The sequence below is a fragment of the Somniosus microcephalus genome, chromosome 18 (genome assembly GCF_052327205.1).
Source record: "Somniosus microcephalus isolate GS21.2 chromosome 18, FLI_Smic_1.0, whole genome shotgun sequence".
Lineage (NCBI taxonomy): Eukaryota > Metazoa > Chordata > Chondrichthyes > Squaliformes > Somniosidae > Somniosus > Somniosus microcephalus.
In genome coordinates, this window is record NC_141004.1 from 75,727,548 (window position 1) to 75,754,792 (window position 27,245).

General features: G+C 51.5%; 1 protein-coding gene across 6 annotated transcripts in view; it reads right to left on the reverse strand.

The window, feature by feature from the left end:
* LOC147105391 (DENN domain-containing protein 2D-like) overlaps nucleotides 1-27,245 on the reverse strand; it is a 216,234-nt gene that overhangs the window by 175,988 nt on the left and 13,001 nt on the right. For 2 of the 6 annotated variants that reach the window (XM_086011699.1, XM_086011694.1), the window contains exons 1-2: nucleotides 14,550-14,673; nucleotides 14,260-14,353 (exon numbers count right to left, since the gene is read on the reverse strand). In XM_086011699.1, the coding sequence (XP_085867825.1) occupies nucleotides 14,260-14,286 (27 nt within the window). In that variant the 5' untranslated portion in view covers nucleotides 14,287-14,353; nucleotides 14,550-14,673. Of the gene's footprint in view, nucleotides 1-14,259; nucleotides 14,354-14,549; nucleotides 14,674-14,809; nucleotides 14,891-27,245 lie in introns of those variants that run through there. The other 4 variants (XM_086011698.1, XM_086011693.1, XM_086011697.1 and 1 more) reach the window with 3 other exon arrangements.

Sequence of the window (27,245 nt, forward strand, 5' to 3'; positions counted from 1 at the left end):
TTGGTACTCGTTGGTTTCTTTCTTCTCATGCTGCAGGATTCTGCTCAACTTTGCACGTTTTTCCCGTTTCCTTCTCGGACGTGCCTCACACCACCCTCACATCAGCTAGTCACACCTTCTAAGGGCTAGAAACTGCGTAGTGCCCTGTTTGGGGCGATAACTTTTGCGGGAGTGTAAAAGTATCACCGGGTGCTACTCAACTGATTCTGACGGAAACTTCCGGTTTCGCGCTCCGAGAGGGAAGTGGAGCTAAATCAAGCGCTACCACTTCCCTTAGAGCGCTGCAGGGAGTGAGAGGGGCGGGAGCGGCAGAGCGCTGAGCAATGTTCCGGTCAGCGCTGCCGGTTTTACAGGCTCCTTCCCTCCCACAAAGGGAAGGGCCAATGCTGCGGTCATTGAAGGCTGAGGCTGAGAATGGTCTTCGACAGCATCTGCGATACGCGCACAGCAGCCCCGAGCACTCAGAGCGCAGGGCTGATCAATCGCGGGATGGAAAAAAATCAAAATACAGCACACTGAGGACATTATAACATTTTGCCCTACCTGACCACCACTGCCTTTAGTTCGCGCTCCCCAAGCGGCCGGCCGAGGTGACAACGCCTCCTGCAGCTGCCGTTGTTGACACCCGGAGAGGCTGCAGGGGGCGGGAGCGAAGTACATCCGGGGCGCTAACCTGCCATGCAAGTTCGCGGGTGTTGGTAATTCCGCCGCGCTGGATTGGTAAGCCCTTAGCACTGCGTTATCGTTCCCCAGAGATACTAACAGGAGGCGCAAAGGAGGCCAATTTCTCCTCCTAAGAGTCTCTTAAATGTCTTAATTTCACCCAATATTATTATTAAGATGTCAGCCGTGGCTCTGTGGGTAGCACGCTTGTCTCTGAGTCAGGTCGTGGGTTCAAGTTTCACTCCAGAGACCTGAGCCCATATTCTAGGCTGATACTCCAGTGCTGGACTAAGGGAGTGCTGCACTGTCGAAGGTGCCGTCTTTCGGATGAGGCATTGAACGGAGTCCCTGTCTGCCCTCTCAGTTGGACACAAAAGATCCATGGCACTATTGGAAGGAGAGCAGGGGAGATCTCCCCGGTGTCCAGGCCAATATTTAGCCCTCAACTAACATCACTAAACAAAAAGATCTGACCATTATCACATTGCTGTTTGTGTGCAAATTGGCTGCTGAATTTCCTACATTACAACAGTGACTACACTTCAAAAGTACTTCAATGGCTGTAAAGCGCGTTGAGACGTCCTGAGGCTGTGAAAGGCGCTGCACAATGTGGGGCTCTGCAGACACCGACTATAATGGAGAAGCAATTGTACAGTGGGCTTCACTAGAGAATAAATTCCTCCTTTTTGACACCAAAGATCGAGATACGTTTCATTCGTCAAGGTGGCAGAGAGAATATAACCCAGACCTATGTTTCCTCTCTAAAGACAGCAAAGGAAACCTCATCATCTCCTCCAGAACCGTTGACGACTTCCCCAACAGTCAACACAGGCCCTCAATCATCAACGTTGGCATCGAAATTCCTGTCATTACGGCAACACTGGAACCACGATGGAACTTCAAAAAAAGACAGGGAAACCTTCCAAAGGTCAGTTGACACCAACATCAGGTGGATTCCACCAACCACCAATGCCTTCATCAGATTTATAGGAATTATTAAAGCTGCCGCAAAACGCAGTATACCTCGGGGTTTAGAAAGACATCTATTCCTTGTTAGATGGAGGAAAGCGAGGCTGTCTACCAGGAGTATTCGTTGAACAAGAATCCAGCCACAGCCACCGCAATGCTGGAGTCCTTGAACTCAGGAAGACGTGATGGGTGGAGGAGCCTTGTGGAGAAGACTAACTTCACTCCAGCAGGAAAGCATGGGGCTGCTCTGTCAACTTGGCAGGCCAAACCCCGCCTATAAACACAGGACGACCATCAGAGTGACACCATCGCATCCCACTTGATACAATCATCAAAGACTCCGGTGAACAAAGAATTTCAACGCCAGGTGAAGTGGCAACTTTCGACAAACTTGATGGCAGCACCAAGAACGTCAGCTATGTCTGACCCATTCACCTTGGATGAATTAAACGCAGCCTTGTCGACAACCAAATCTGGAAAAGCTGCTGGTGCAGATGGTGTTTAACCAGAGTTCTTAAAAGCACTGGGACCCAAAGTGAAGAGATGGTTGACCTCCTTCTCCGAGGTACTGGCAACTGGTAAAATTCCACCTATTTGGAGGGAGACTAAAATAATTGCCTTCCTGAAGCAGGGGAAGAATGCTTGTGACGCCTCCAGCTACCGCCCGATCTCCTTACTTTGTACTTGTTATAAACTGCTGGAGAGGCGACTACTCCACAGACTAGCCCCCATCATCGAGTCAACCATTCGTAAGGAGCAAGCGGGCTTCCGGAGCGGCTGTAACTGCAGCGACCAAGTGGTAGCTTTAACAACGCACATCGAAGCAGGCTCTCAGCGCCAGCTCAAGACCGCTGTAGCACTCGTGGACCTGTAAGCGGCGTATGACACAGTACGGAAGCATGGACTGCTTTTCAAGCTCTCCACCATTTTACCCTGCAGAACAACGATCCATCTTCTCAACTCCATGCTTAGAAACTGACACTTCCGTGTGTACTCTGGCACCCAGAAGAGCAGATATAGGACATTGAACAACGGACTCCCACAGGGTTCTGTCCTGGCACCCATGTTATTCAACGTTTACACCAGTGACAAGCCCGAAACAGAGTCACGCAAGTTCATATACGCTGATGACATTGCCTTGGCCATGCAAAACATGAATCTGTCCATCACCGAGGAGACCCTGACCAGTGATTTACAGAGGATGGAGGCCTACTTCCGCCAATGGCGACTTCGGCCAAACCCACAAAAGACCGTCACCTCGACATTCCATCTCAACACCCATCAAGCAAACCAAGCTTTGAAAGTCTCCTTTTGCGGCGCAGAGGTAAACCATGCCATGCTTGATCGTACCCTGTCATATAGACAACATCTCCAGAACCTTGGGAAGAAACTGAAGAGTCGGGTCAACTTGATCCAGAAACTGGCCGGATCCACATGGGGAGCAGACGCTCAAACCCTCCGTACGGCAGCACTCGCCCTGGTGTACTCTACAGCGGAGTACTGCACTCTGGCATGGCTATCAAGTCCGCATGTCAAATCCGTTGATATCCAGCTGAATTCTGCTATGAGAATTATCATCGGTACGCTTTTATCGACACCAACACCTTGGCTGCCCGTGCTTGCAAACATGGCACCACCACACCTACGCAGCGAATATGCAGTCTCCAGAGAATACAACCGCTGCACCAGCAAAGACAGGCCGACTTGAACAACCTACCACCAACCCATCTCAAATCTAGAAGGCCATTTTGGACCGTCGTCGAAGCCCTTCAGTGATCTCCCCTCAGCCTTGATGACCGATGGCGAAATGCTTGGAAAAACTATGACATACGGAATGGATTCCTTATAGAGGACCCCACACTACAACCTGAAGGATCAAACCTTCCTCGCAAACAGTGGACAACCATCAACTGCCTCAGAACCAGTCATGGTCGATGCTACCACCTTCTCCATAGATGGAAGATTAAAGCATCCCCATCATGTGACTGTGAAGCTCCTGGTCAGACCCTGGAGCACATCACTGAGCACTGCCCTCAGAGGAAATTCACAGGCAGCCTACAAGATATCCACACTGTTACACTGGAAGCTTTGGCCTGGATATCCGACTCAGATATTGACATTTGATTTGCTTTGCTACTGCCATACGGAAGAAGAATGCAAGTCTCTCTCTCTGTAATGGGGAGCTCCAGTAAACAGCACTTAATCCAACCCGCGAGACCACTCAATCTAATTCCACAGATCATTCAATCCCACTCGTTGGACCACCCGATCCCACTCGTTGGACCACCCGATCCCACTCCCTCGACCACTCGATCCCACTCCCTCGACCACCCGATCCCACTCCCTGGACCACCCGATCTCACTCCCTGGACCACCTGATCCCACTCCCTCGACCACTCGATCCCACTCCCTGGATCACCCGATCCCAGTCCCTCGACCACCCGATCCCACTCCCTCGACCACCCGATCCCATTCCCTGGACCACTCAATCCCACTCCCTCGACCACTCGATCCCGCTCCCTGGACCACCCAATCCCACGCCCTGGACCACTCGATCCCACTCCCTCGACCACCCGATCCCACTCCCTAGACCACTCGATCCCACTCCCTAGGCCACTCAATCGCACTCCCTCGACCACCCAATTCCAGTCCCTCGAGAGGTGATCTCATTGAAATATACAAGATTCTGAGAGGGATTGACAGGGTCGATGCTGAGAGGTTGTTTCCCCTGGCTGGAGTGTCTAGAACTAGGGGGCACAGTCTCAGGATAAGGGGTCGGCCATTCAAAACTGAGATGAGGAGGACTTTCTTCACTCAGAGGGTTGTGAATCTTTGGAATTCTCTGCCCCAGAGAGCTGTGAATGCTGAGTCTTTGAGTATATTCAAGGCTGAGATCGATAGATTTTTGGATTCAAGGGAATCAAGAGATGGAGATCGGGCGGAAAAGTGGAGTTGAGGTCGATGATCAGCCATGATCTTATTGAATGGCGGAGCAGGCTCGAGGGGCCATATGGTCCATTCCTGCTCCTATTTCTTATGTTTTTATGTTCCATCCCACTCCATTTTCCTACATTACAACAGTAACTCCACATCAAAAATACTTCATTGGCTGTAAAGCACTTTGGGACGTCCTGAGGTAATGAAAGGCGCTATATAAATGCAAATCTTTCTTTCTTTTAGACCACTCCCTCCCACTCCACAGACCAGTCCATCCTGCTCCACAGACCATTCACTCGTCGACAGTGCTATCAAGCGGCACTTACTCACCAATAACCTGCTCACTGATACTCAGTTTGGATTCCGCCAAGACCACTTGACTCCCGACCTCATTACAGCCTTGGTCCAAACATGGACAAAAGCGCTTAATTCCAGAGGTGAGGCGAGAGTGACTGCCCTTGACATCAAGGCAGCATTTGACCGAGTGTGGCAACAAGGAGCCCTAGTAAAATTGAAGTCAATGGGAATCAGGGGGAAAACTCTCCACTGGCTGGAGTCATACCTAGCACAAAGGAAGATGGGTGTGGTTGTTGGTGGTCAATCATCACAGCCCCAGAACATCGCTGCAGGAGTTCCTCAGGGCAGTGTCTTAGGTCCAACCATCTTCAGCTGCTTCATCAATGACCTTCCCTTTATCGTAAGGTCACAAGTGGGAATGTTCGTGGGTGATTGCACAATCCCATTTGCAAATCCTCAGATCATGAAGCAGTCCATGCCCGCATGCAACAAGACCTGGACGATGTTCAGGCTTGGGCTGATAAGTGGCAGGTAACATTCGTGCCACAGAAGTGCCAGGCAATGACTATCTCCAACAAGCAAGAGTCTAACCACCTCCCCTTGACATTCAATGGCATTACCATCGCCGAATCTCCCACCGTCAACATCCTGGGGTGTCACCATTTACCAGAAACATAACTGGACCAGCCATATAAATACTGTGGCAACAAGAGCAGGTCAGAGGCAGGGTATTCTGCGGTGAGTGTCTCACCTCCTGACTCCCCAAAGCCTTTCCACCATCTATAAGGCACAAGTCAGAAGTGTGATGGAATACTCTCCACTTGCCTGGATGAGTGCAGCTCCAACAACACTCTAGAAGCTCGGCACCTGCTTGATCAGCACCCCATCCACCACCTTAAACATTCACTCCCTCCATCACCGGCGTACCGTGGCTGCAGTGTGTACCATTTACAAGATGCACTGCAGCAACTCACCAAGGCGTCTTCGGCAGCACCTCCCAAACCCGCGACCTCTACCACCTAGAAGGACAAGGGCAGCAGGCGCATGGGAACACCACCACCTCCAAGTTCCCCTCCAAGTCACACACCATCCTGACTTGGAAATATATCGTCGTTCCTTCATCATCGCTGGGTCAAAATCCTGGAACTCCCTCCCTAACAGCACTGTGGGAGCACCTTCACCACACGGACTGAAGAGGTTCAAGAAGGCAGCTCACCACCACCTTCTCAAGGGCAATTAGGGATGGGCAATAAATGCCGGCCTTGCCAACGACGCCTACCTCCCATGAATGAATTTTTAAAAATCCTTCCTTAGGTAAGGATACCGAAACTTTACACAGCCCTATGTAATTGTAGTAAGACTTTTTTACTCTTATACTCCAATTCATTTGTAATAAAGGCTAACATACCATTTGCTTTCCTAATTGCTTGCAGTACCTGCATAAGAATTTTGAGCAGGAGTAGGCCATATGGCCCCTCAAGTCTGCTCCGCCATTCAATAAGGTCATGCCTGATCTTCAGCCTCAACTCCACTTTCCCGCCCGATCTCCATATCCCTTGATTCCCTTAGAGTACAAAAATTTATCTATCTCAGCCTTGAATATACTCAACAATTCAGCATCTACAGCCCTCTGGGGCAGAGGATTCCAAAGATTCACAGCCCACTGAGTGAAGAAGTTCCTCCTCATCTCGGTCTTAAATGGCCGACCCCTTATTCTAAGACTATACCCTTAGTTCTAGGCTCTCCAGCCAGGGGAAACATCTACCCTGTCAATACCCCTTAGAATCTTATATGTTTCAATGAGATCACCTCTCATTCTTCTAAACTCCAGAGAGTATAGGCCCAATCTACTCCATCTCTCCTCATAGGACAACCCTCTCATCCCAGGAATCAATCTAGTGAACCTTCGTTGCACTGCCTCTAAGGCAATTATATCCTTCTTCAGATAAGGAGACCAAAACTGTGCACAGTACTCCAGGTGTGGTCTCACCAAGGCCCTGTACAATTGTAGCAAGACTTCCTTAGTCTTATACTCCAACCTGCCTTGCAATAAAGGCCAACATGCCATTTGCCTTCCTAATTGCTTGCTTTACCTGCACGCTAACTCTCTGTGTTTCCTGTACGAAGGCACCTAAATCTCTCTGAACACCAACATTTCATCGTTTCTGACCATTTAAAAAAATATCCTGTTTCTCACATTATACTCCATCTGCCACCTTATTGCCCAATCACTTAACCTGTCCATATCCCTTTGCAGGCTCTTTGTGTCCTCCTCACAGCTTACTTTCCCACCTAGCTATGTATCGTCAGCAACCTTGGATACATTCTTCTAAGTCATTAATATAAATTGTAAATAGCTGAGGCACAATCCTTGTGGCACCCCACTAGTTACAGCCTGACAATCTGAAAATGACCTGTTTATCCCTACTCTCTATTTTCTGTCCATTAACCAATCCTCTATCCATGCTAATATATTACCCCCAATCCCATGAACCCTTATCTTGCATAACACTTTTTATGTGGCACCTTATCGAATTCCCTTTGGAAATCCAAATATACTACATCCACTTGTTCCCCTTTATCTACCCTACTAGTTACGCCCTCAAAAAACTCTAATAAATGTGTTAAACATGATTTCCCTTTCATAAAACCATGTTGACTCTGCCTAACCATATTATGATTTTTCTAAATGCCCTATTACAACTTCCTTAATAATGGATTCCAGCATTTTCCTGACAATTGATGTCAGGCTAACTGGCCTGTAGTTCCCTGTTTTCTCTCTCCCTCCTTTTGAATAGCAAGGTTACATTTGCTACCTTCCAAACCACTGGGACCGTTCTAGAATCTAGGGAATTTTGGAAGATCACAACCAATGCATCCACTGTCTCTGCAGCCACCTCTTTTAGAACCTGAGGATGTAGGCCATCAGGTCCAGGGGATTTGTTGGCTTTTAGTCCCATTAGTTTCTCAAATACTTTTCCTCTGCTGATATTAATTACTTTATGTTCCTCACTCTCATTAGAGCCTTGGTTCCCCACTATTTTTGGTATACTTTTGTGTCTTCTACTGTGAAGACATATATAAAATATTTGTTTAAAGTCTCTGCCATTTCCTTGTTCCCCATTATAATGTCTCCTGTCTCAGTTTCTAAGGGACCAATGCTTACTTTTGTTACGCTCTTCCTTTTTACATACTCTTACAATCTATTTTTATATTTCTTGCTAGTTTACTCTCATATTCTATTTTATCCCTCTTAATCAATTTTTTGGTCATCCTTTGCTGGTTTCTAAAGCTCTCACAATTCTCAGGCTTACCACTATTCTTTGCAGCATTATAAGCCTCTTCTTTTAATCTAATACTATCCTTAACTTCTTCAGTTAGCCAAGGATGGATCACTTTTCCCATGGAGTTTTTATTTCTCAATGGAATGTATATTCATTGCAAATTTTGTAATATTTCATTAAATGTTTGCCACTGCTTATCAACTGTCATACCTTTTAATCTAATTTCCCAATCTACCTTAGCCAGCTCACCCCTCATACCTATGTAATTGGCTTTATTTAAGTTTAAGACTCTAGTTTCGGACTTAGGTAAGTCACTCTCAAACTTAACGTGAAATTCTATCATATTATGATCACTCTGCCCCACAGGATCCTTTACTATGAGATTACTAATTAACCCTGTCTCATGACACGAGACCTAAAATAGCCTGTTCCCTGGTTGGTTCCATGGCATATTGTTCCAGGAAACTGTCCCAAATGCATTGAGTTAACTTGCCCTCCAGACTACCTTTGCCAATTTGATTTGCCCAGTCTATATGAAAATTAAAGTCCCCCATGATTATTGCATTACCTTTGTTACAAGCTCCTATTATTTGTTGATTAATACTCTGCCCAACGGTATAGCTACTGTTACGGGGTCTATAAACTACACCCACCAGTGTTTTATGTCCCTAGTTATTTGTTATCTCCATCCATATTGATTCTACTTCCTGATCTTCCGAGTCAAGATCCTTTCTCGCTACTGTCCTTATGTCATCCTTTATCATCAGGGCTACCCCCACTCCTTTTCCAGTCTGCCTGTCTTTTCAAAACATCAAGTCCCCTGGAATATTTAGTTCCTAACCTTGGTCACCTTGCAACCATGTCTCTGTAATGACTATTAGATCAAAGCCATTTATCTCTATTTGTGCCACTAATTTGTCTATCTTGTTATGAATGCTTCATGCATTCAGATAAAGAGCCTTTAATTTTAACTTTTTATCATTCCCTGCTTTTATCTTATTCACTGATGCACTATTACCATTAAACTCTCTGTCCCTTCTTGTCACACTCTTTTTATCATTACCCAAATCGTTACACTGCTCCATTGCCTTGACTTTTCTCTTTAGACCCCTCACCCCGCCTTTTTAATTTATAGCCCTATCTATAGCCCTAGTTATTTGATTCACCAGGACACTGGTCCCAGCCTGGTTTAAGTGGAGCCTGTCCCAACGTAATAGCTCCCTCTTTCCCCAGTACTGGTGCCAGTGCCCCATGAATTGAAACCCCTTCCTCCCACACCATTCTTTCAGCCTCACATTTAACTCTCTGATCTGCTTGTCCCTATGCCAATTTGCGCGTGGCTCAGGTAACAATCCAGTGATTATTACCTTTGAGGTTCTGCTTTTTAATTTGTAACCTAGCTCTTTAAAATCTCTTCGCAGAACATCATTCCTAGTTTTACTATGTCGTTGGTTCCTACGTGAACCACAACAACTGGATCCTCCCCCTCCCACTCCAAGTACTTCTCCAGCCGCGAAGAGATATCCTTAACCCTGGCACCGGGCAGGCAACACAACCTTCGGAACTCTCGGTCGCGGCTGCAGAGAACAGTATCTATCCCCCTGACTATACTGTCCCCTAACACAACTACATTCCTTTTCACTCCCCCCACTTGAATGGCCTCCTGTACCATGGTGCTATGGTGAGTTTGCTCATCCACGCTGCAGATTCTGCTCTCATCCAAACAGGCAGCAAGATCCTCATACCTGTTGGATGCGGGCAAATGCCGACGTTCCTCCAGCACTGCACCCGAGGTCCCCTTACCTGCCTGAGTTGCAGTCACACCCTCCTGTCCCTGATCACTAACCAGACCTGTACCACTACCTAACGTAAGGGGTGGGACTGCCTCCTGGATCAAAGTGTCCAGATAACTCTCCCTCTCCCTGATATCCCATAATGTGAGCATCTCGGACTCCAGCTCAACAACTCTCAGCTGAAGTTCCTCGAGATGCAGGCACTTACTACGGATATGTGCTCGCCACAAACTCCCACATGCTGCAGTTGCAACACACCACCTGCACTGCCATCCCTATAAAACCTTGTTTTATTTATTTAATTAATTAGAGTTTATGTATTTATTTAATTTATCTTATAGTTTAGTTTTTAACTAATTATACTTAATCTAGTTTAAGTTATGCGTAGATTAAGTTTAATATTTACCTGTAACAAAAGTACTACAATATTGGAAGCAAAAAGTAGCACCTCCTTTCCCCTCTGCTCCGAATTTCCACTCTCTCCAAATTCCCAACTTTAACAACAATAACAACTTGTATTTATATAGTGCCTTTAACATAGTAAAACGTCCCAAGGTGCTGAACAGGAGTATTAGAAGACAAAAAATTTGACACCGAGCCACATAAGGAGAAATTAGGGCAGGTGACCAAAAGCTTGGTCAAAGAGGTAGGTTTTAAGGAGCGTCTTAAAGGAGGAAAGAGAGGTAGCGAGGCGGAGAGGTTTAGGCAGGGAATTCCAGAGCTTAGGGCCTAGGCAACAGAAGGCATGGCCACCAAAGGTGGAGCGATTATAATCAGGGATACTCAAGAGGGCAGAATTAGAGTGCAGATATCTCGGGGGGGGGGGGGGGGGCTGTGGGGCTGAAGGACATTACAGAGATAGGGAGGGGCGAGGCCATGGAGGGATTTGAAAACAAAGACTCTGTTTAGAAGCACTCCAATTAAGACCACTCTGTGCAAACCACTCGAAATTTCTGTGCTTCCTGTACAAGGACACCCAGGTCCCTGGGAATACCAACATTTCCCAGTCTCTCACCATTTAAAAAATATTCTGCTTTTCTATATTTCCTACCAAAGTGGATAACTTCACACTTCTCCACATTATATTCCATCTGCCACGTTCTTGCCCACTCACTTAACCTGTCTGTATCCCTTTGCAGCCTCTTGGCATCCTCCTCACAGCTTACTTTCCCACCTAACTTTGTATCGTCAGCAAACTTGGTATATTGCACTCGGTCCCCTCATCTAAGCCATTGCTTTAGATTGTAAATAGCTGAGGTCCAAGCACTAATCCTTGTGGTACCCCACTAGTTACAGTGTGTCAACCCAAAATGACCCATTAATTCCTACTGTCCGTTAACTAATCCTCAATCCATGCTAATATATTACCCCCAACCCCATGAGCCCTAATTTTATGCAATAAAATAATAATAATAACGCCACAAACTCCGTTCCCTTTCCCCGGCAACTGTCTAAGGCTGACCAAGTCTGTTCACAACCTTGGTGTCACATTTGATCACGAATTGAGCTTCCTACTTCCTATCCATTCAATCACTAAAACCGCCATTTACACCTTTGTAATATTGCCCGTTTCCAGCCTTACCTCAACTTATCTGCTTCTGAAACTCTCAGCCACGCCTTGATCACCTCTAGACTCGACTATTCCAAAGCACTCCTAGTTTTACCCTCCTAAACTTGAGGTCATCCAAAACTCTGCCGCCCGTGTGCTAACTCGCTCCAAGTCCCGCTCGCCCACCATCCCTGTGCTTGTTGACCTACATTGGCTCCCAGTTAAACACTGCCTCAATTTTAAAAATCTCATCCTTGTTTTCAAATCCCTCCATGGCCTCGCCCCATCTTATCTCTGTAATCTCCTCCAGCCCTAGAATCCCCCTGGACCTCTGTGCTCTGCCTATTCTGGCCTTTTGAACATCCCCAATTTTAATTGCTCCACCATTGGCGGGCGTGCCTTCAGCTGCCTTGGTGACGACATTTCCCTTTCATAAATCCACGTTGAATCTGCCCAATCATATGATTTTCTAAGTGCCCTGTTACCACATCCCTAATGATAGATTCTAGCACTTTTCCTACTACTGATGTCAGGCTAACTGGTCTGTAGTTCCCTGTTTTCTCTCTCCCTCCTTTCTTAAATAGCGGGGTTACATTTGCTACCTTCTAATCCACAGGGAACATTCTAGAATCTAGGGAATTCTGGAAGATCAAAACCAATGCATCCACTATCTCTGTAGCCACCTCTTTTAAAACCCTAGGATGAAGGCCGTCAGGTCCAGGGGATTTGTCAGCTTTTAGTCCCATTAATTTCTCCAGTACTATTCTTTACTAATACTAATTTCTTTAAGTTCCTCATTCTCGCTGCATCGTTGATTACGTACTATCTCCGGAATACTCACTCCCACTCCCAGGACCACGCTCTCCCACTCCCAGGACTGCACACTCCCACTCCCGGGACCGCCCACTCCCACTCCCGGGACCGCCCACTCCCACTCCCGGGACCGCCCACTCCCACTCCCGGGACCGCCCACTCCCACTCCCGGGACCACGCTCTCCCACTCCCAGGACCGCACACTCCCACTCCCGGGACCGCCCACTCCCACTCCCACGCCCACGACCGCCCACTCCCACTCCCGGGACCGCCCACTCCCACTCCCGGGACCACGCTCTCCCACTCCCAGGACCGCACACTCCCACTCCCGGGACCGCCCACTCCCACTCCCACGACCGCCCACTCCCACTCCCGGGACCACGCTCTCCCACTCCCAGGACCGCACACTCCCACTCCCGGGACCGCCCACTCCCACTCCCACGCCCACGACCGCCCACTCCCACTCCCGGGACCGCCCACTCCCACTCCCGGGACCGCCCACTCCCACTCCCGGGACCGCCACTCCCACTCCCACTCCCGGGACCGCCCACTCCCACTCCCGGGACCGCCCACTCCCACTCCCGGGACCGCCCACTCCCACGACCGCCCACTCCCACTCCCGGGACCGCCCACTCCCACTCCCGGGACCGCCCACTCCCACTCCCGGGACCGCCCACTCCCACTCCACCGACCACTGAATCCAACTCCACAAGCCACTCAATCCCACTCCATAAACCTTTCAAATCCACTCCATGGAACACTCCATGGAACAGTCAATCACACTCCATTTCCCTGCATTACCACAGTGACTCCACTTCAAAAGTACTTCATTGGTGTAAAGCACTTTGGGATGTCCGGAGGTCGTGAAAGGTACTACATAATTGCAATTTTTTCATTCTTTCTTATAGCCCACTCAATCCTGCTCCCTGGAACGCTCCATCCCTCTCCCTGGAACGCTCCATCCCGCTCCCTGGAACGCTCCATCCCGCTCCCTGGAACGCTCCATCCCGCCCCCTGGAACGCTCCATCCCGCCCCCTGGAACGCTCCAGCCCGCTCCCTGGAACGCTCCATCCCGCCCCCTGGAACGCTCCATCCCGCCCCCTGGAACGCTCCATCCCGCCCCCTGGAACGCTCCATCCCGCTCCCTGGAACGCTCCATCCCGCTCCCTGGAACGCTCCATCCCGCCCCCTGGAACGCTCCATCCCGCCCCCTGGAACGCTCCAGCCCGCCCCCTGGAACGCTCCAGCCCGCCCCCTGGAACGCTCCAGCCCGCCCCCTGGAACGCTCCATCCCGCTCCCTGGAACGCTCCAGCCCGCCCCCTGGAACGCTCCATCCCGCCCCCTGGAACGCTCCATCCCGCCCCCTGGAACGCTCCAGCCCGCTCCCTGGAACGCTCCATCCCGCTCCCTGGAACGCTCCATCCCGCCCCCTGGAACGCTCCATCCCGCCCCCTGGAACGCTCCAGCCCGCCCCCCGGAACGCTCCATCCCGCTCCCCGGAACGCTCCATCCCGCCCCCTGGAACGCTCCAGCCCGCCCCCTGGAACGCTCCATCCCGCCCCCTGGAACGCTTCAGCCCGCCCCCTGGAACGCTCCAGCCCGCTCCCTGGACCGCTCCATCCCGCCCCCTGGAACGCTCCATCCCGCCCCCTGGAACGCTTCCAGCCCGCCCCCTGGAACGCTCCATCCCGCCCCCTGGAACGCTCCATCCCGCCCCCTGGAACGCTCCATCCCTCCCCCCTGGAACGCTCCATCCCGCCCCCTGGAACGCTCCATCCCGCCCCCTGGAACGCTCCAGCCCGCCCCCTGGAACGCTCCATCCCGCCCCCTGGAACGCTCCAGCCCGCCCCCTGGAACGCTCCATCCCGCCCCCTGGAACGCTTCAGCCCGCCCCCTGGAACGCTCCAGCCCGCCCCCTGGAACGCTCCATCCTGCACTGCCCTGTGACCTACCTGGTCTTGGGCGCTGCTGCCCTGCATGCCAGGTCAACCGCCTGATGCTCCTCCGGAAGGCCGATTTGAACTGACTCATGATGGCACTCCGGGTCTGCAATAAATAAAACAGCGATTAATCGATTAATCAGTGCCCAGAAGGCTATCAGAAACAGTGACCAGGTCATTCTGAGCAGTGGAATCAGAATCAGGCACAATCGGTTTCAATACTAATCGATTAATAATCAGCATTGATCACAACAGCAATAGCAATCGGAATCGGTCAGAAACATTGACTAACTATCGCTTACTAATCGCAATCAGCCGCAGCTTTTGAAGAACCAGCGATCAGAGCAGCGCTCGGCCAGTGACTGCTGACTAATCGCTCTCAGTAACCGATTAGTGATCCCGCTCCTCCCCTGACCGATGTATCGGAGCCGGCTCGGCCGCAACACCCTCACCCCAACCCCAAACCCCGGCTCCCCCCCACCGGGTGCCCCCACCGGGCTCTCTCCCCCCCGGGTTCCTCCCCCCCGGCTCTCTTCCCCCGCCCCCGGCTCTCCCCGCTCACCTGGCCGCTCTCAGGTGCAGGTTTCCGGACTGGGAGCGGGGCTGGTCCTCGGTACAGTATAGCCCCGCCCCCGGGAAACCCCGCCCCCGGAAACCCCGCCCCCTGGGAAACCACGCCCCCGCAAACCCCGCCCCCCGGGAAACCCAGCCCCCTGAAACCCCGCCCCTGCAAACCCCGCCCCCCCGGGAAACCCCGCCCCCCCGGGAAACCCCGTCCCCGGGAAACCCCGCCCCCGCAAACCCCGCCCCCGGGAAGCCCCGCCCCCGCAAACCCCGCCCCCTGGGAAACCACGCCCCCGCAAACCCCGCCCCCGGGAAACCACGCCCCCGCAAACCCCGCCCCCGGGAAACCCCGCCCCCTGAAACCCCGCCCCCAGACACCCCGTCCCCTGAAACCCCGCCCCCCGGGAAACCCAGCCCCCTGAAACCCCGCCCCCAGAAACCCCGTCCCCTGAAACCCCGCCCCTGCAAACCCCGCCCCCCCAGGAAACCCAGCCCCCCGCAAACCCCGCCCCCTGAAACCCCGCCCCTGCAAACCCCGCCCCCCCAGGAAACCCAGCCCCCCGCAAACCCCACCCCCTGAAACCCCGCCCATGCAAACCCCGCCCCCGGGAAACCCCCCTCGGAAACCCCACCCCCCAGGAAACCAGCGTAAGAGATTAGTGTGTAAAGTTAAGCCACATGGGATTGGGGGTAAAGTATTGACTTGGATAGAGAACAGGTTGGCAGATAGGAAGCAAAGAGTTGGAATAAACGGGTCTTTTTCCGAGTGGCAGGCAGTGACTAGTGGGGTACCGCAGGGATCAGTGCTAGGACCCCAGCTATTCACAATATATATTAATGATCTAGACAAGGGAACTAGAAGTAATATCTCCATGTTTGCAGACGACACAAAGCTGGGTGGGCGTGTGTGTTGTGAGGAGGATGCTGAGAAACTCCAGTACGATTTGGACAGGTTGGGTGATTGGGCAGAAGCATGGCAGATGCAGTATAATGTGGATAAATGCGAGGTTATCTGAATGGCAATAGATTGGGAGAAGGGGAAGTGCAATGAGACCTGGGTGTCCTTGTGCACCAGTCGCTGAAGGTAAGCATGCAGGTGCAGCAGGCGGTTAAGAAGGCAAATAATATGTTGGCCTTCGTAACGAGAGGGTTTGAGTACAGGAACAAGGATGTCTTGCTGCAGTTGTACAGGGCCTTGGTGAGACCACATCTTGAGTACTGTGTGCAGTTTTGGTCGCCTTATCTGAGGAAGGATGTTCTTGCCATGGAGGGAGTGCAGCGAAGATTCACCTGGGATGGCAGGAATGATATATGAGGAGAGATTGGGTCGATTGGGCTTATACTCGCTGCAGTTTAGAAGAATGAGAGGGGATCTCATTGAAACTTATAAAATTCTGACAGGACTAGACAGACTAGATGCAGGAAGGATGTTCCCGATGGTCGGGGAGTCCAGAACCAGGGGTCACAGTCTAAGGATAAGGGGTAAGCCATTTAGGACAGAGATGCGGAGGAATTTCTTCACCCAGAGAGTGGTGAACCTGTGGAATTCTCTACCACAGAAGGCAGTAGAGGCCAATTCATTAAATATATTCAAGAAGGAGTTGGATATATTTCTTAAGGCTAAAGGGATCAAAGGATATGGGGAGAAGGCATGGACAGGGTACTGAAGTTGGATGATCAGCCATGATCTCATTGAATGGCGGAGCAGGCTGGAGGGGCCGAATGGCCTACTCCTGCTCCTATCTTCTATGTTTCTCACCCCCCCCGGGAAACCAGACCCCCCCGGGAAACCAGCCCCACCCCCGGGAAACCAGCCCCCCTCCCGGGTAACCAGCCCCCCCACGGGAAACCAGCCCCCCCCCCGGGTAACCAGCCCCCCCACGGGAAACCAGCCCCCCCCCCCGGGAAACTAGCCCCCCTCCCGGGTAACCAGCCCCCCCTCGGGAAACCAGCCCCCCCCCCCGGGAAACTAGCCCCCCTCCCGGGTAACCAGCCCCCCCTCGGGAAACCAGCCCCCCCCCCCCGGGAAACTAGCCCCCCTCCCGGGTAACCAGCCCCCCCTCGGGAAACCAGCCCCCCCCCGGGAAACCAGTCCCCCCCTGGGAAACCAGCCCCCCCCCCGGGAAACCAGCCCCCCCCCCGGGAAACCAGCCCCCCTCCCGGGTAACCAGCCCCCCCACGGGAAACCAGCCCCCCCCCGGGAAACCTGCCCCCCCCCGGGAAACTAGCCCCTCCCTGGTAACCAGCCCCCCCACGGGAAACCAGCCCCCGGGAAACTAGCCCCCCCAGGAAACCTGCCCCCCCCCCGGGAAACCAGCCCCCCTCTTCACAGAGCTGTCAAACGCTGACATTTCTTCTTTCAAGAAGTCTTGACAGATGGAACATCAGACATTGAGGTGCTCTGTCAGTGACTTCCTCCCTAATTGGCCTGCTGAGCCATCTCTCTCTCAGTTCAGTTCAGTTCAGTTCAAATGCTTTATTGGCATGAAAGTTTACAGAGAACCATATTGCCAAAGCTTACATTGCAAAAAGGTACAGTTTTCCAACATTCTGTAGGTGTCTCTCTATCTCTATCTCTCTCTCTATCTCTATCTCTCTCTCTATCTCTCTCTGTCTCTATCTCTCTCTCTATCTCTCTCTGTCTCTCTCTCTCTCTGTCTCTCTCTCTCTCTCTATCTCTCTCTGTCTCTCTCTCTCTGTCTCTCTCTCTCTCTCTCTCTGTTTCTCTCTCTATCTCTCTCTGTCTCTCTCTCTCTCTGTCTCTCTCTCTCTCTGTCTCTCTCTCTCTCTCTGTCTCTCTCTCTCTCTGTCTCTCTCTCTCTCTCTCTCTGTTTCTCTCTCTGTCTCTCTCGCTCTCTCTCTCTCCTCCTCCATTGACAGGGTCTGCCATTCTATCCCTCCTCCTCATGCAGGTCTCTAGCCCACCTACTCCTCAATATGGCCACTATCTGTCTCCCCACCCCAATCTCTCTCTCTCTCATTACCATCCTTGCAGCAGTGTCCTGATAAAATAAAACAAGATTTCTCTCTGTGCTGCTCTCTCGCTCTTTATTTCTCTTTGTATCCCAGTGCGTGGGGCTGACTTTAACCCCTGCCTTCCCAGCGGATTCCGCCTCCAGTTGCCCACTTTGATTGGACATATTCCTGGAGGTTTCACCACTTGACCTTCTGACTCCAACTGCTTTGTTCCCCCCATCGCCAATCATTTTATAAATAATCAATAAGAGTGTTCAAAGAAAATAAAAATACACTTTTTTAAATGCTTCACAGTGTCCTGGAGACTAACCTTCAATTCCGGGAGACTCCAGGACAATCCTGGGCGGGGTGGGGGCGGTCGGGGGTCGGGGGTCAGGGGGGGGGTCAGGGGTTGGGGGGCACTGACCCACTCTGTTCCCATCCTGATCTGGCCGAGTGGCGGCTGGGATACCCTCGGAGCCGGCGAGCTCCTCTCTAAAGATGCAGATGGGGCTCCGACTGTAATCGCCGACCAGCTGCTTCCTGCCGCCGTGGTTGGGAAATGGAGGAGCGACACGTTAATGTGCCCTGGTGTTAACCGCGGCCGAACCTGCCCCGCTACACCGCATCCTGCCGGGGAGTTAAACTCAGGGCCTGTGGTTTCCTGTTTCCCGCCCCTCTCCTCTCCCCTCGCCCCCTCTCCCCCCCTCCCCTCTCCCCTCCCCCCTCTCCCCCTCCCCCTGCCCACCTCTCCCCTCTCCCCCTCTCCCTGATCTCCTCCCCCCTCCTCCCCCCTGCCCCCTCCTCCCCCCCTCTCCCCTATCCCTGCTCTACTCTCCTCTCTCCTCCCTCCTCTCCTCTCCCCTCTCTACTCTCCCCTATCCCCCTCTCCTCTCTCCTCCCTCCTCCCCTCCCTCACACAAACTCTCTCAATGCCACCTCTTTTCCTCCCCCACTCCAAGCTGCTCAGAGAGCCGGTTTTGGCTGAGCCTGAGGACAAGAGGCCGCTGCTCAGGGATGGTTGCCAGGGGAAGGGGGGAGCGGAGGGTGGGTGGAGCTGTCCCAGAGCGGCTGTCAATGCCGAGAGAGCGGAGCCAGGGTTTGGGGTGGGGTGGGGTGGGTGGTTGAAGGGTTAATAAAAGGTCATCATGTGGGGAGTCGGGGTGTGGAGTTTGCAGGAGGGTGAAAAGTCCACCTCTTAGAATCCGCTCTCCCCGATTCCTGGCAAAATGCCACACCTTCCCTCCTCATTCCCCTGCCCTGAATCAGATAGGTTACCTTTTATAAATCCAAAGTTCACACCATGTTTGCCTATTGTGCAATGTATTGTGACTGTCGCTCTTTCTCACTGATGTGGTGTGAGGTGGGGTGAACCAGACACAGGTTTTGCTATCGTACAGGTGTTGCTGAATTGAATGATGTAGAATTCACAGCACAGGCCATTCAGCCCAACTGGTCTATGCCAGTGATTATACTCCACATGAGCCCCCACCCACATCTAATGAACTGCCCCCCTTTCCCTCTATCCCTTCTCCCTTATGTTCATCAATGTTTCAACCTCTCCATGTGGTAGCAAGTTCCACATTCTCACCATTCGCTCAATTTCTTTATTTGATCCATTAGTGGGCCAGCAATGCAACACCTTGAATTTGATATCCTTGTGTTCAAACCCCTCCATGGCCTCGCCCCTCCCTATTTCTGTAACCTCCTCCAGCCTCCTCTAATTCTGCCCTCTTGAGCATCCCCGATTTTCTTTGCTCCACCATTGGCGGCCGAGCCTTCAGCTCCCTGGGCCCTGATCGCAGCAATTTCCTCCATAAACCTGTCCGCCTCGCTCAGCTTCTCGCTCCTCCTTTAAGGTGCTTCTTAAATCTACCTCTTTGACCAAACTATTGGCCACGTGTCCTAATAGCTCCTTATATGGCTCGGTGTCAAATTTTAGCTGATTATCATTCCCGATTGTTCCGGAGTCTCCCGGAATTAAAGATTACTCTCCAGGACATTGCTATGAGCAACTCGGGAAAACTCATGGAGGGCATTAAAAAATATTGGCCTGGAAATTCAGTCGCGTTTGCGCCCACTTATTGGCTATAGAGTGGTTTGCGCCGGAAGTTTTTTAGCGCCCGAAATTCAGTTGGTCCCTAACAGCGGTGTTAGCCGGTAGCGCTGCGCCGGCACCGATGACGTCATCGGTGTGCGCAGCGCCCCGGTTCCAATGCTATTCCGTCCCGATGGCCAAATTCAGTTGCGGCCGCCTCGCCCGTAGCGGCCGCAAACAGCGTTTGAAAAACGGTGCCTTGCAGCTCCGAGAGGCCGGCGCATAAAGGTGGAGGGGCGGCTGGCCGCTTTCCCCGGCGGCCGCCTGGCCGCACCTCCCTCCCCGGACTCCTGCACCACCCCCCCGCGGCATTGGTGTCTGACTCCCACGAGCCCGGCACTTCTCCGTGGTGCCGGGCTCATTTGCCGGGGGAATCCAGCGGCGATCTCACGGCTGCAGGCAGCTCCTCCTTAAGAGAAGGAGGAGGCCTGCAGTACCCCCAGCCTGCCGCACCGCATCGGGTGCCGCAGCGGCAGCTGGACGCCTGAAACTGACTTTCATCGCCCCAAACGAGGCGGCCAAACCCTGCAATAGCGCCCACCTCCGTCTTGGGGCGGCGCAACTGAATTTCAGGCGGGCGCGACGGGAATCCGGGCGAGCGCAACATTTCGGGCACTAAAGACCTGACGCGGCGATACCGAATTTTTAGCCCATTGTGTTTTTTCATTCTCTTTGAAGATGTTTGTTTATTAGTTGTAGAAATATTGGACATGGGGCTGAGGGGGGGAAGGGCTGTTTGACTGACCATCAGCAATCATCCAAATCGGGTCATTTGTTCACTGTCCAATTGGGATGGGAATGTGAGGATGGACATGTCCTGTGACCAATGGCGGGAGAGTGGGGGGCGGGGCAGTTGGGGGACAGGAGGTCATGTGATGAAATCTCCTGCACTACGACCAACCAGAGGTGGTGACCATCTAACCTGGGCTTGTTGTGTGGTTACAGGAGCCTGTCGGTGGGGGAGGTGCACTATCCATTGTCTCCCTTACCCTTGGTTAGCTCACTTTTCAATCGAGAATTGTCTTGCCTCACTGGCCAGTAAAGGTGCGACATTGTAAAAGGAACCAAGCCCAGAGCCTGGGGCCCTGCCAGCACAGGTGTGGTATGGTGTCTCATTTCAGCCCTGCCTGAACACGTCTGCAAAAACAACCAGAATAGGAACAGAAGCAAAGCAAAGGCATGCAGAGGGAACTGGGGCAGAGGTCAAACAGTCACCCGGGGCGGGGAGAGAGCTTCACAGAGCTCGACACCTACTCCACCTACAACTGCACCGCTCTCACAGGCCGGCCTACTGCCAAGACAGTGCTGATTGGCAGGGCTCACAGACAGCGAGCACTCACCACAGGATGGGTACCGGGTACACCCCTTGTACTGGAGGGGGCACCTCCCGGGGTGGGAACTGTGTATGCCCCTAGTGAGGGCACTCACGGTCTCTTCCCCTCCCTCATACCTGTAGTGTATGTAACCGTTCTACCTTTAAGAGAACTATTGTATGTAACCGTCCACCTTTAAGAGAACTATTTTAGGTGTTGCACTACTTTATCTTGGCTGCTGTATACTGTAATACCGGTGGTGACCACACCGGTATATAAGTGCTGTGTAAGGATTTATTGGGCAGATTCACCCTGACCTTCGAATAGTAAAGTCCTGTTAAAGTTACTCTTGTAGTCTGTGTATTAATTCACCATATAACCCACAGACTTTACAGTGGCGACGGGTTCGATCTTACCCTGCGGCAGCGACGCACCCGAAGCAGTTAACGAGCGTCGAGAAGAGGCACCCGCCTCGTCGTTCTGCTGAGAGAAGACTCGAGTCTGCAGAGCAAGGAAGAAGGAAGGATTCAGACACGAAGCCTTCCATCAGCAACAGGCTGTTATTGTCCCTTCTGCCACGGCGGTGAGTGAGCCGATCAGCCAAGAGAAGCAAGTCGGCCACGTTGACTGTGAGTAGGGGGGAAATAAAAAGAAACGGAGGATAAGGGCGGTGAACTCGACCACGGTCGGGGGAAAGGAGCCGGACAGAAGTCGGGCCCAGAGGCGCTGAGACTGGGGCAGCGTAGGGCATGGAAGCCGCGGTACAAGCGGGAACGCAGCCGGTGTGAGAGACCGGGCTACAAGCGGGAACGCAGCCGGTGTGAGAGACCGGGCTACAAGCGGGCTGGGAGACGCAACAGCGTCGTGAGACAGCTAGACCGCGACCGGCGAAAAAGGCCGGGCAGCTACCGAGGCCACGAGGCGCTGCGACCGGGATCGTAAGGCGCGGGAAGATATAAAAAGAAATAAAACCGCGGAGAACTCAGCCGCAGCCGGGGGAGGAAAGGACCGGACTGCGAGAGGGCTGGGAGGCGCGATTGGAAGCCGCTGAGGGAGAAACAGAGCCCGAGTGAAGGGGGAACGGGACCGAGCGAGATTCCGCCCAGCGGCTGGAACTGTTCGCCGCCAACGGGATGTCCCCAGTGCCGGTTGCCGGCCGAGAAAAGGGAACAAGGAACGCACTGAAGCCGGCGCGCAGGCTGCGAACTCCGAAAGTCGTCCGAAGGAAAGCTTACCCCTCCCGCCAGGGGAAGAAACGCGAGAAGCCGCCAGTAGGCGGGGAAGAAGACAGAAGCGGGAAACCGCCATTTTGAAAGTGGGCGGGGAAGAAGACAAGCGCGGGAAACCGCCATTTTTGGAAAAAAAAAGTAACGAACAAATTCGTTGTGGTTTCTCAAAAAGATAGTGAAGATGCCTAAGCATGGTAACATCAACAACTTCGATTCCGAGGTGGAAGATTGGGCCACGTACGTAGAACGCATCGAGATATATTGTGAGGCCAATAAAATAGCAGAGGATGATAAAGCTCTCACCTTATTAAACGCAATGGGGGCGAAGACATACGGGCTATTGAAGCATCTTCTATCACCAGCTAAACCGGCGGATCAGACTTTCGCTGATATTGTTGCTGTCCTGAAGGATCATTTGAACCCCACACCGCTGATGTTGGCGGAACGATTCAAATTTTATGCGAGAACGCAACGGAAAGAGGAAAGCAACGCGGAATACTTGGTCGAACTGCGTAGACTAGCGAAATACTGCCAGTTTGGGGAAAATCTGACAGAGGCATTGAGAGACAAGTTCGTGTGCGGGTTGTCAAAGGAAGGAACACAAAAGCGACTGCTCGAAGAGAACGATCTTACACTTGACAAGGCTGTCCTTATTGCAGCATCACACGAAGCAGCCGCGAGAGGCACTGCGGAAATGCAGCTGAAGGCAGCGGTACTCAGCGTGGATCAAATGACTTCGGGTACAACAAAATGTTATCGTTGTGGGAAGACAACACACGACCAGAACCAATGCTGGTTTAAAAACCAGGAATGTAGAAAATGTGGCAAGCTGGGTCACATAGCTAAAGTATGCCGGTCAGGAAAGAAGACCAACAACAGAAAAAAGTCACCGCAGGAAAAGTACAGCAAGGTACACAAGGTGGCTGAGAAGAGTTCAGATGAACAGAATTCGGATTCAGACCCGAACGGCCAGGAACTGGGTAGTCTGAGAATTCACAATGTGAGTAAGGAAGCTGACCTACAAACTATCTGGGTCACACTAAAAGTAGCCGGAGTCCAAGTGAAAATGGAATTGGACACAGGATCAGCCCTATCAGTCATAAATCGAAGGGATTAGAACCGGCTATTCTCACATATACCCTTGAGAGATACCAAGATTGTATTGCAGACATACACGGGGCATAAAGCATACCCCATGGGAGAGATACAAGTCAAGGTGAGAGACAGGGGCAAAGAACACCAAGGAATGGACTTATATGTACTACCTGAGGGAGGTCCACCACTTCTGGGACGGGAGTGGATCAGGGAAATAAACATGGAATGGCACTACCTAAAAGCAATGAAAACGTTCTTTGACACAGAGTGGGAGAATCTGGAAAGACAACAGAAACAGCTGAGGGAGAAAAGGGAGCAGGAGCACACAAACCGTCTGCACAAAGAGGCCAAACGAATCAAAGCTGATTCGGTTTCTGAAGGTGCGTGCTCTAATCTGGTGGAGCAAGATGTTCAGCAACTGAAGGCGCTTGTTAGCAGATTGCAGGCAGAAAAGGCTGAGTTGGTCGCCATGAATTCCGAGCTCCTACTGAAGTTGGGTGCAGCATCACCGGACGATTCATTTGTGGAAATTCGAATGGTGGAGGCTGCGGATGATGGCGAAGTAGAAACAGCAAAGGAGCCCCAGGGCAAGGTTATAAACAGCCCTGCAGCTACTGGGAAACGGATGAGGTCAGAAGAGTTAACGGTCAGCCAACTCCTTCATATGCTGAGGGACAAGACTCTGAAATGAGAACAATTTGAACACGAGCTTCAATCTTCAAAGGAAAGGGGTTCGGAGCTCTCAAAAGTTATTGAAATAGCTGAGGTTGCAACACAGACTGAGAAGATGGCAGCAGAGCAACCCTTGGATGCCAAAAGTACGCTGACTCACGTCAATGTCGAACAACAAAATGCTGAAACAGCTGCTCCAGTAGAGGGATTGAATAGTACGATCAATCAATCTCCGAAGGAAGTTGAAGCATTGAAATCACGAATGAGGTCATTAATAAAAGACTTGCAGGAAGCCCAGAAAAAGCTGGAGGAAGCTGAACACATGAAGAAGTCTCTTCAGGAGAGATATCGGGACTTGGAACAAAAGCTGGCTAACGTCCAGCTGGGCATGGAGGAAATAAAAGACCCTCTCGCTGGCCTAGCTCAGGACGACACCGATTATTACCATGTCCTGTTGAACGACACCGAATATAACGATGACCTGTTCTGCCCAGCTTGTGGGGAAATCTTCCGAAGTGCACAAACCCTGAAGAATCACAAAAAGTCTAAGAAACACCGGGAGATGGTGGCGCTGCTAAGGCAACAGGAGAAAGAGGAGGAGGAACTGTGCATGCGGCTGGCAGCGGAGCACAGAGAGTCTCCAAGAAGCAGGAAAGGAAAAGAGGAAACAGAAGAAGATGTCCCATCTGAACCATTATCACCTCTACCAGATCACGCATGTGGTCCCTCCGAACGGAGCCAAATCAGTTTGGAAGTAGAAAAACTTCCCAAGGTACTCAAGCTTTTAGAAGTCAACAATGCTGGTTCAGAAGTGACGGAAGTTCAAGCTGTTAAGTCCAGTGAAGGACTATTGGATGAGTCACTCCAGCAACGTGAACCGACTACACCACAGGAAACTGCTACACCACCAAGGCGTTGTCCGGACCGAGTCAAGAAGCACAGGAGGCGCCTCCACAGAGACTGAATCTGTGAACTGTTTTCCGCAGAGACTGAATCTGTGAACTGTTTTCCGCAGAGACTACATCTGTGAACTGTTTTCCGCAGAGACTACATCTGTGAACTGTTTTTAAATGAAGTTGGATAGATGTTATGATGTTATGTTTAATGGGGAATAAGTATGTTGTAAGCTAAAAAGGGAGGATTGTAGTGTATGTAACCGTTCTACCTTTAAGAGAACGATTGTATGTAACCGTCCACCTTTAAGAGAACTATTTTAGGTGTTGCACTACTTTATCTTGGCTGCTGTATACTGTAATACCGGTGGTGACCACACCGGTATATAAGTGCTGTGTAAGGATTTATTGGGCAGATTCGCCCTGACCTTCGAATAGTAAAGTCCTGTTAAAGTTACTCTTGTAGTCTGTGTATTAATTCACCATATAACCCACAGACTTTACAATACCTATCTCTATTTTCTCATTCACTCTGTGTCAGTATTTACAGGGGAAACCAGGAGTGTGTCAATATTTACAGTGTGTCCTGGAAGTGTGTCAATATTTACAGAGGTTCCTGGGAGTGCGTCAGTAATAACAGGGGTTTCCGGGAGTGTTTCAAAATTTAGAGGGGACCCAGGCGTGTGTCAGTATTTACAGGGAGTCTCAGGTGTGTGTCAGTATTTACAGGGGACCCATGAGTGTGTCAGGATTTACAGGGAGTCCCAGGAGTGTGTCAGTATTTACAGGGAGTCCCAGGAGTGTGTTAGGATTTACAGGGAGTCCCAGGAGTGTGTCAGTATTTACAGGGAGTCCCAGGAGTGTGTCAGGATTTACAGGGAGTCCCAGGAGTGTGTCAGGATTTACAGGGAGTCCCAGGAGTGTGTCAGTATTTACAGGGAGTCCCAGGAGTGTGTCAGGATTTACAGGGAGTCCCAGGAGTGTGTCAGGGTTTACAGGGAGTCCCAGGAGTGTGTCAGTATTTACAGGGAGTCCCAGGAGTGTGTCAGGGTTTACAGGGAGTCCCAGGAGTGTGTCAGGATTTACAGGGAGTCCCAGGAGTGTGTCAGGATTTACAGGGAGTCCCATGAGTGTGTCAGGATTTACAGGGAGTCCCAGGAGTGTGTCATTATTTACAGGGAGTCCCAGGAGTGTGACAGGATTTACAGGGAGTCCCAGGAGTGTGTCAGTATTTACAGGGAGTCCCAGGAGTGTGTCAGGATTTACAGGGAGTCCCAGGAGTGTGTCAGGATTTACAGGGAGTCCCAGGAGTGTGTCAGGATTTACAGGGAGTCCCAGGAGTGTGTCAGGATTTACAGGGAGTCCCAGGAGTGTGTCAGGATTTACAGGGAGTCCCAGGAGTGTGTCAGTATTTACAGGGAGTCCCAGGAGTGTGTCAGGATTTACAGGGAGTCCCAGGAGTGTGTCAATATTTACAGGGAGTCCCAGGAGTGTGTCAATATTTACAGGGAGTCCCAGGACTGTGTATCTGAGTTTTCCAGTGATCCAAAGTGTGTCTGAACATTTAGAAAGAGTCCTGGGAGTTTGAGTATTTCTGGAGAACCCCAGTGTGAGTATAACTATTACAGTCCCTTGCCACCTTGTGTCTATTACAGACCCAGTGCCACCTTGTGTCTATTACGGTCCCAGTGCCAACTTGTGTCTATTACAGCCCCAGTGCCACCTTGTGTCTATTACAACCCCAGTGCCACCTTGTGCCTATTAAAGTCCCAGTACCACCTGGTTTTTATTACAGTTGCAGTGCCACCTGGTTTCTATTAAAGTCCCAGTGCCACCTGGTTTCTATTACAGTCCCAGTGCCACCTTCTGTCTAGTAGAGTCTGATTGCCACCTTGTATCTATTACAGTCCTAGTGCCACCTTGTGTCTATTACAGCCCCAGTGCCACTTTGTGTCTATTACAGCCCCAGTGCCACCTTGTGTCTATTACAGTCCCAGTACTCTTTTGTTTATTACAGCCCCAGTACCACCTTATGTTTATTACAGCCCCAGTACCACCTTGTGTCTAATACAGCCCAAGTACCAGCTTATGTCTATTACAGCCCCATTGCCAACTTGTGAAAATTACAGCCCCAGTACCTCCTTGTGAATGTTACAGCCCCAGTGCCACCTTGTGTCTA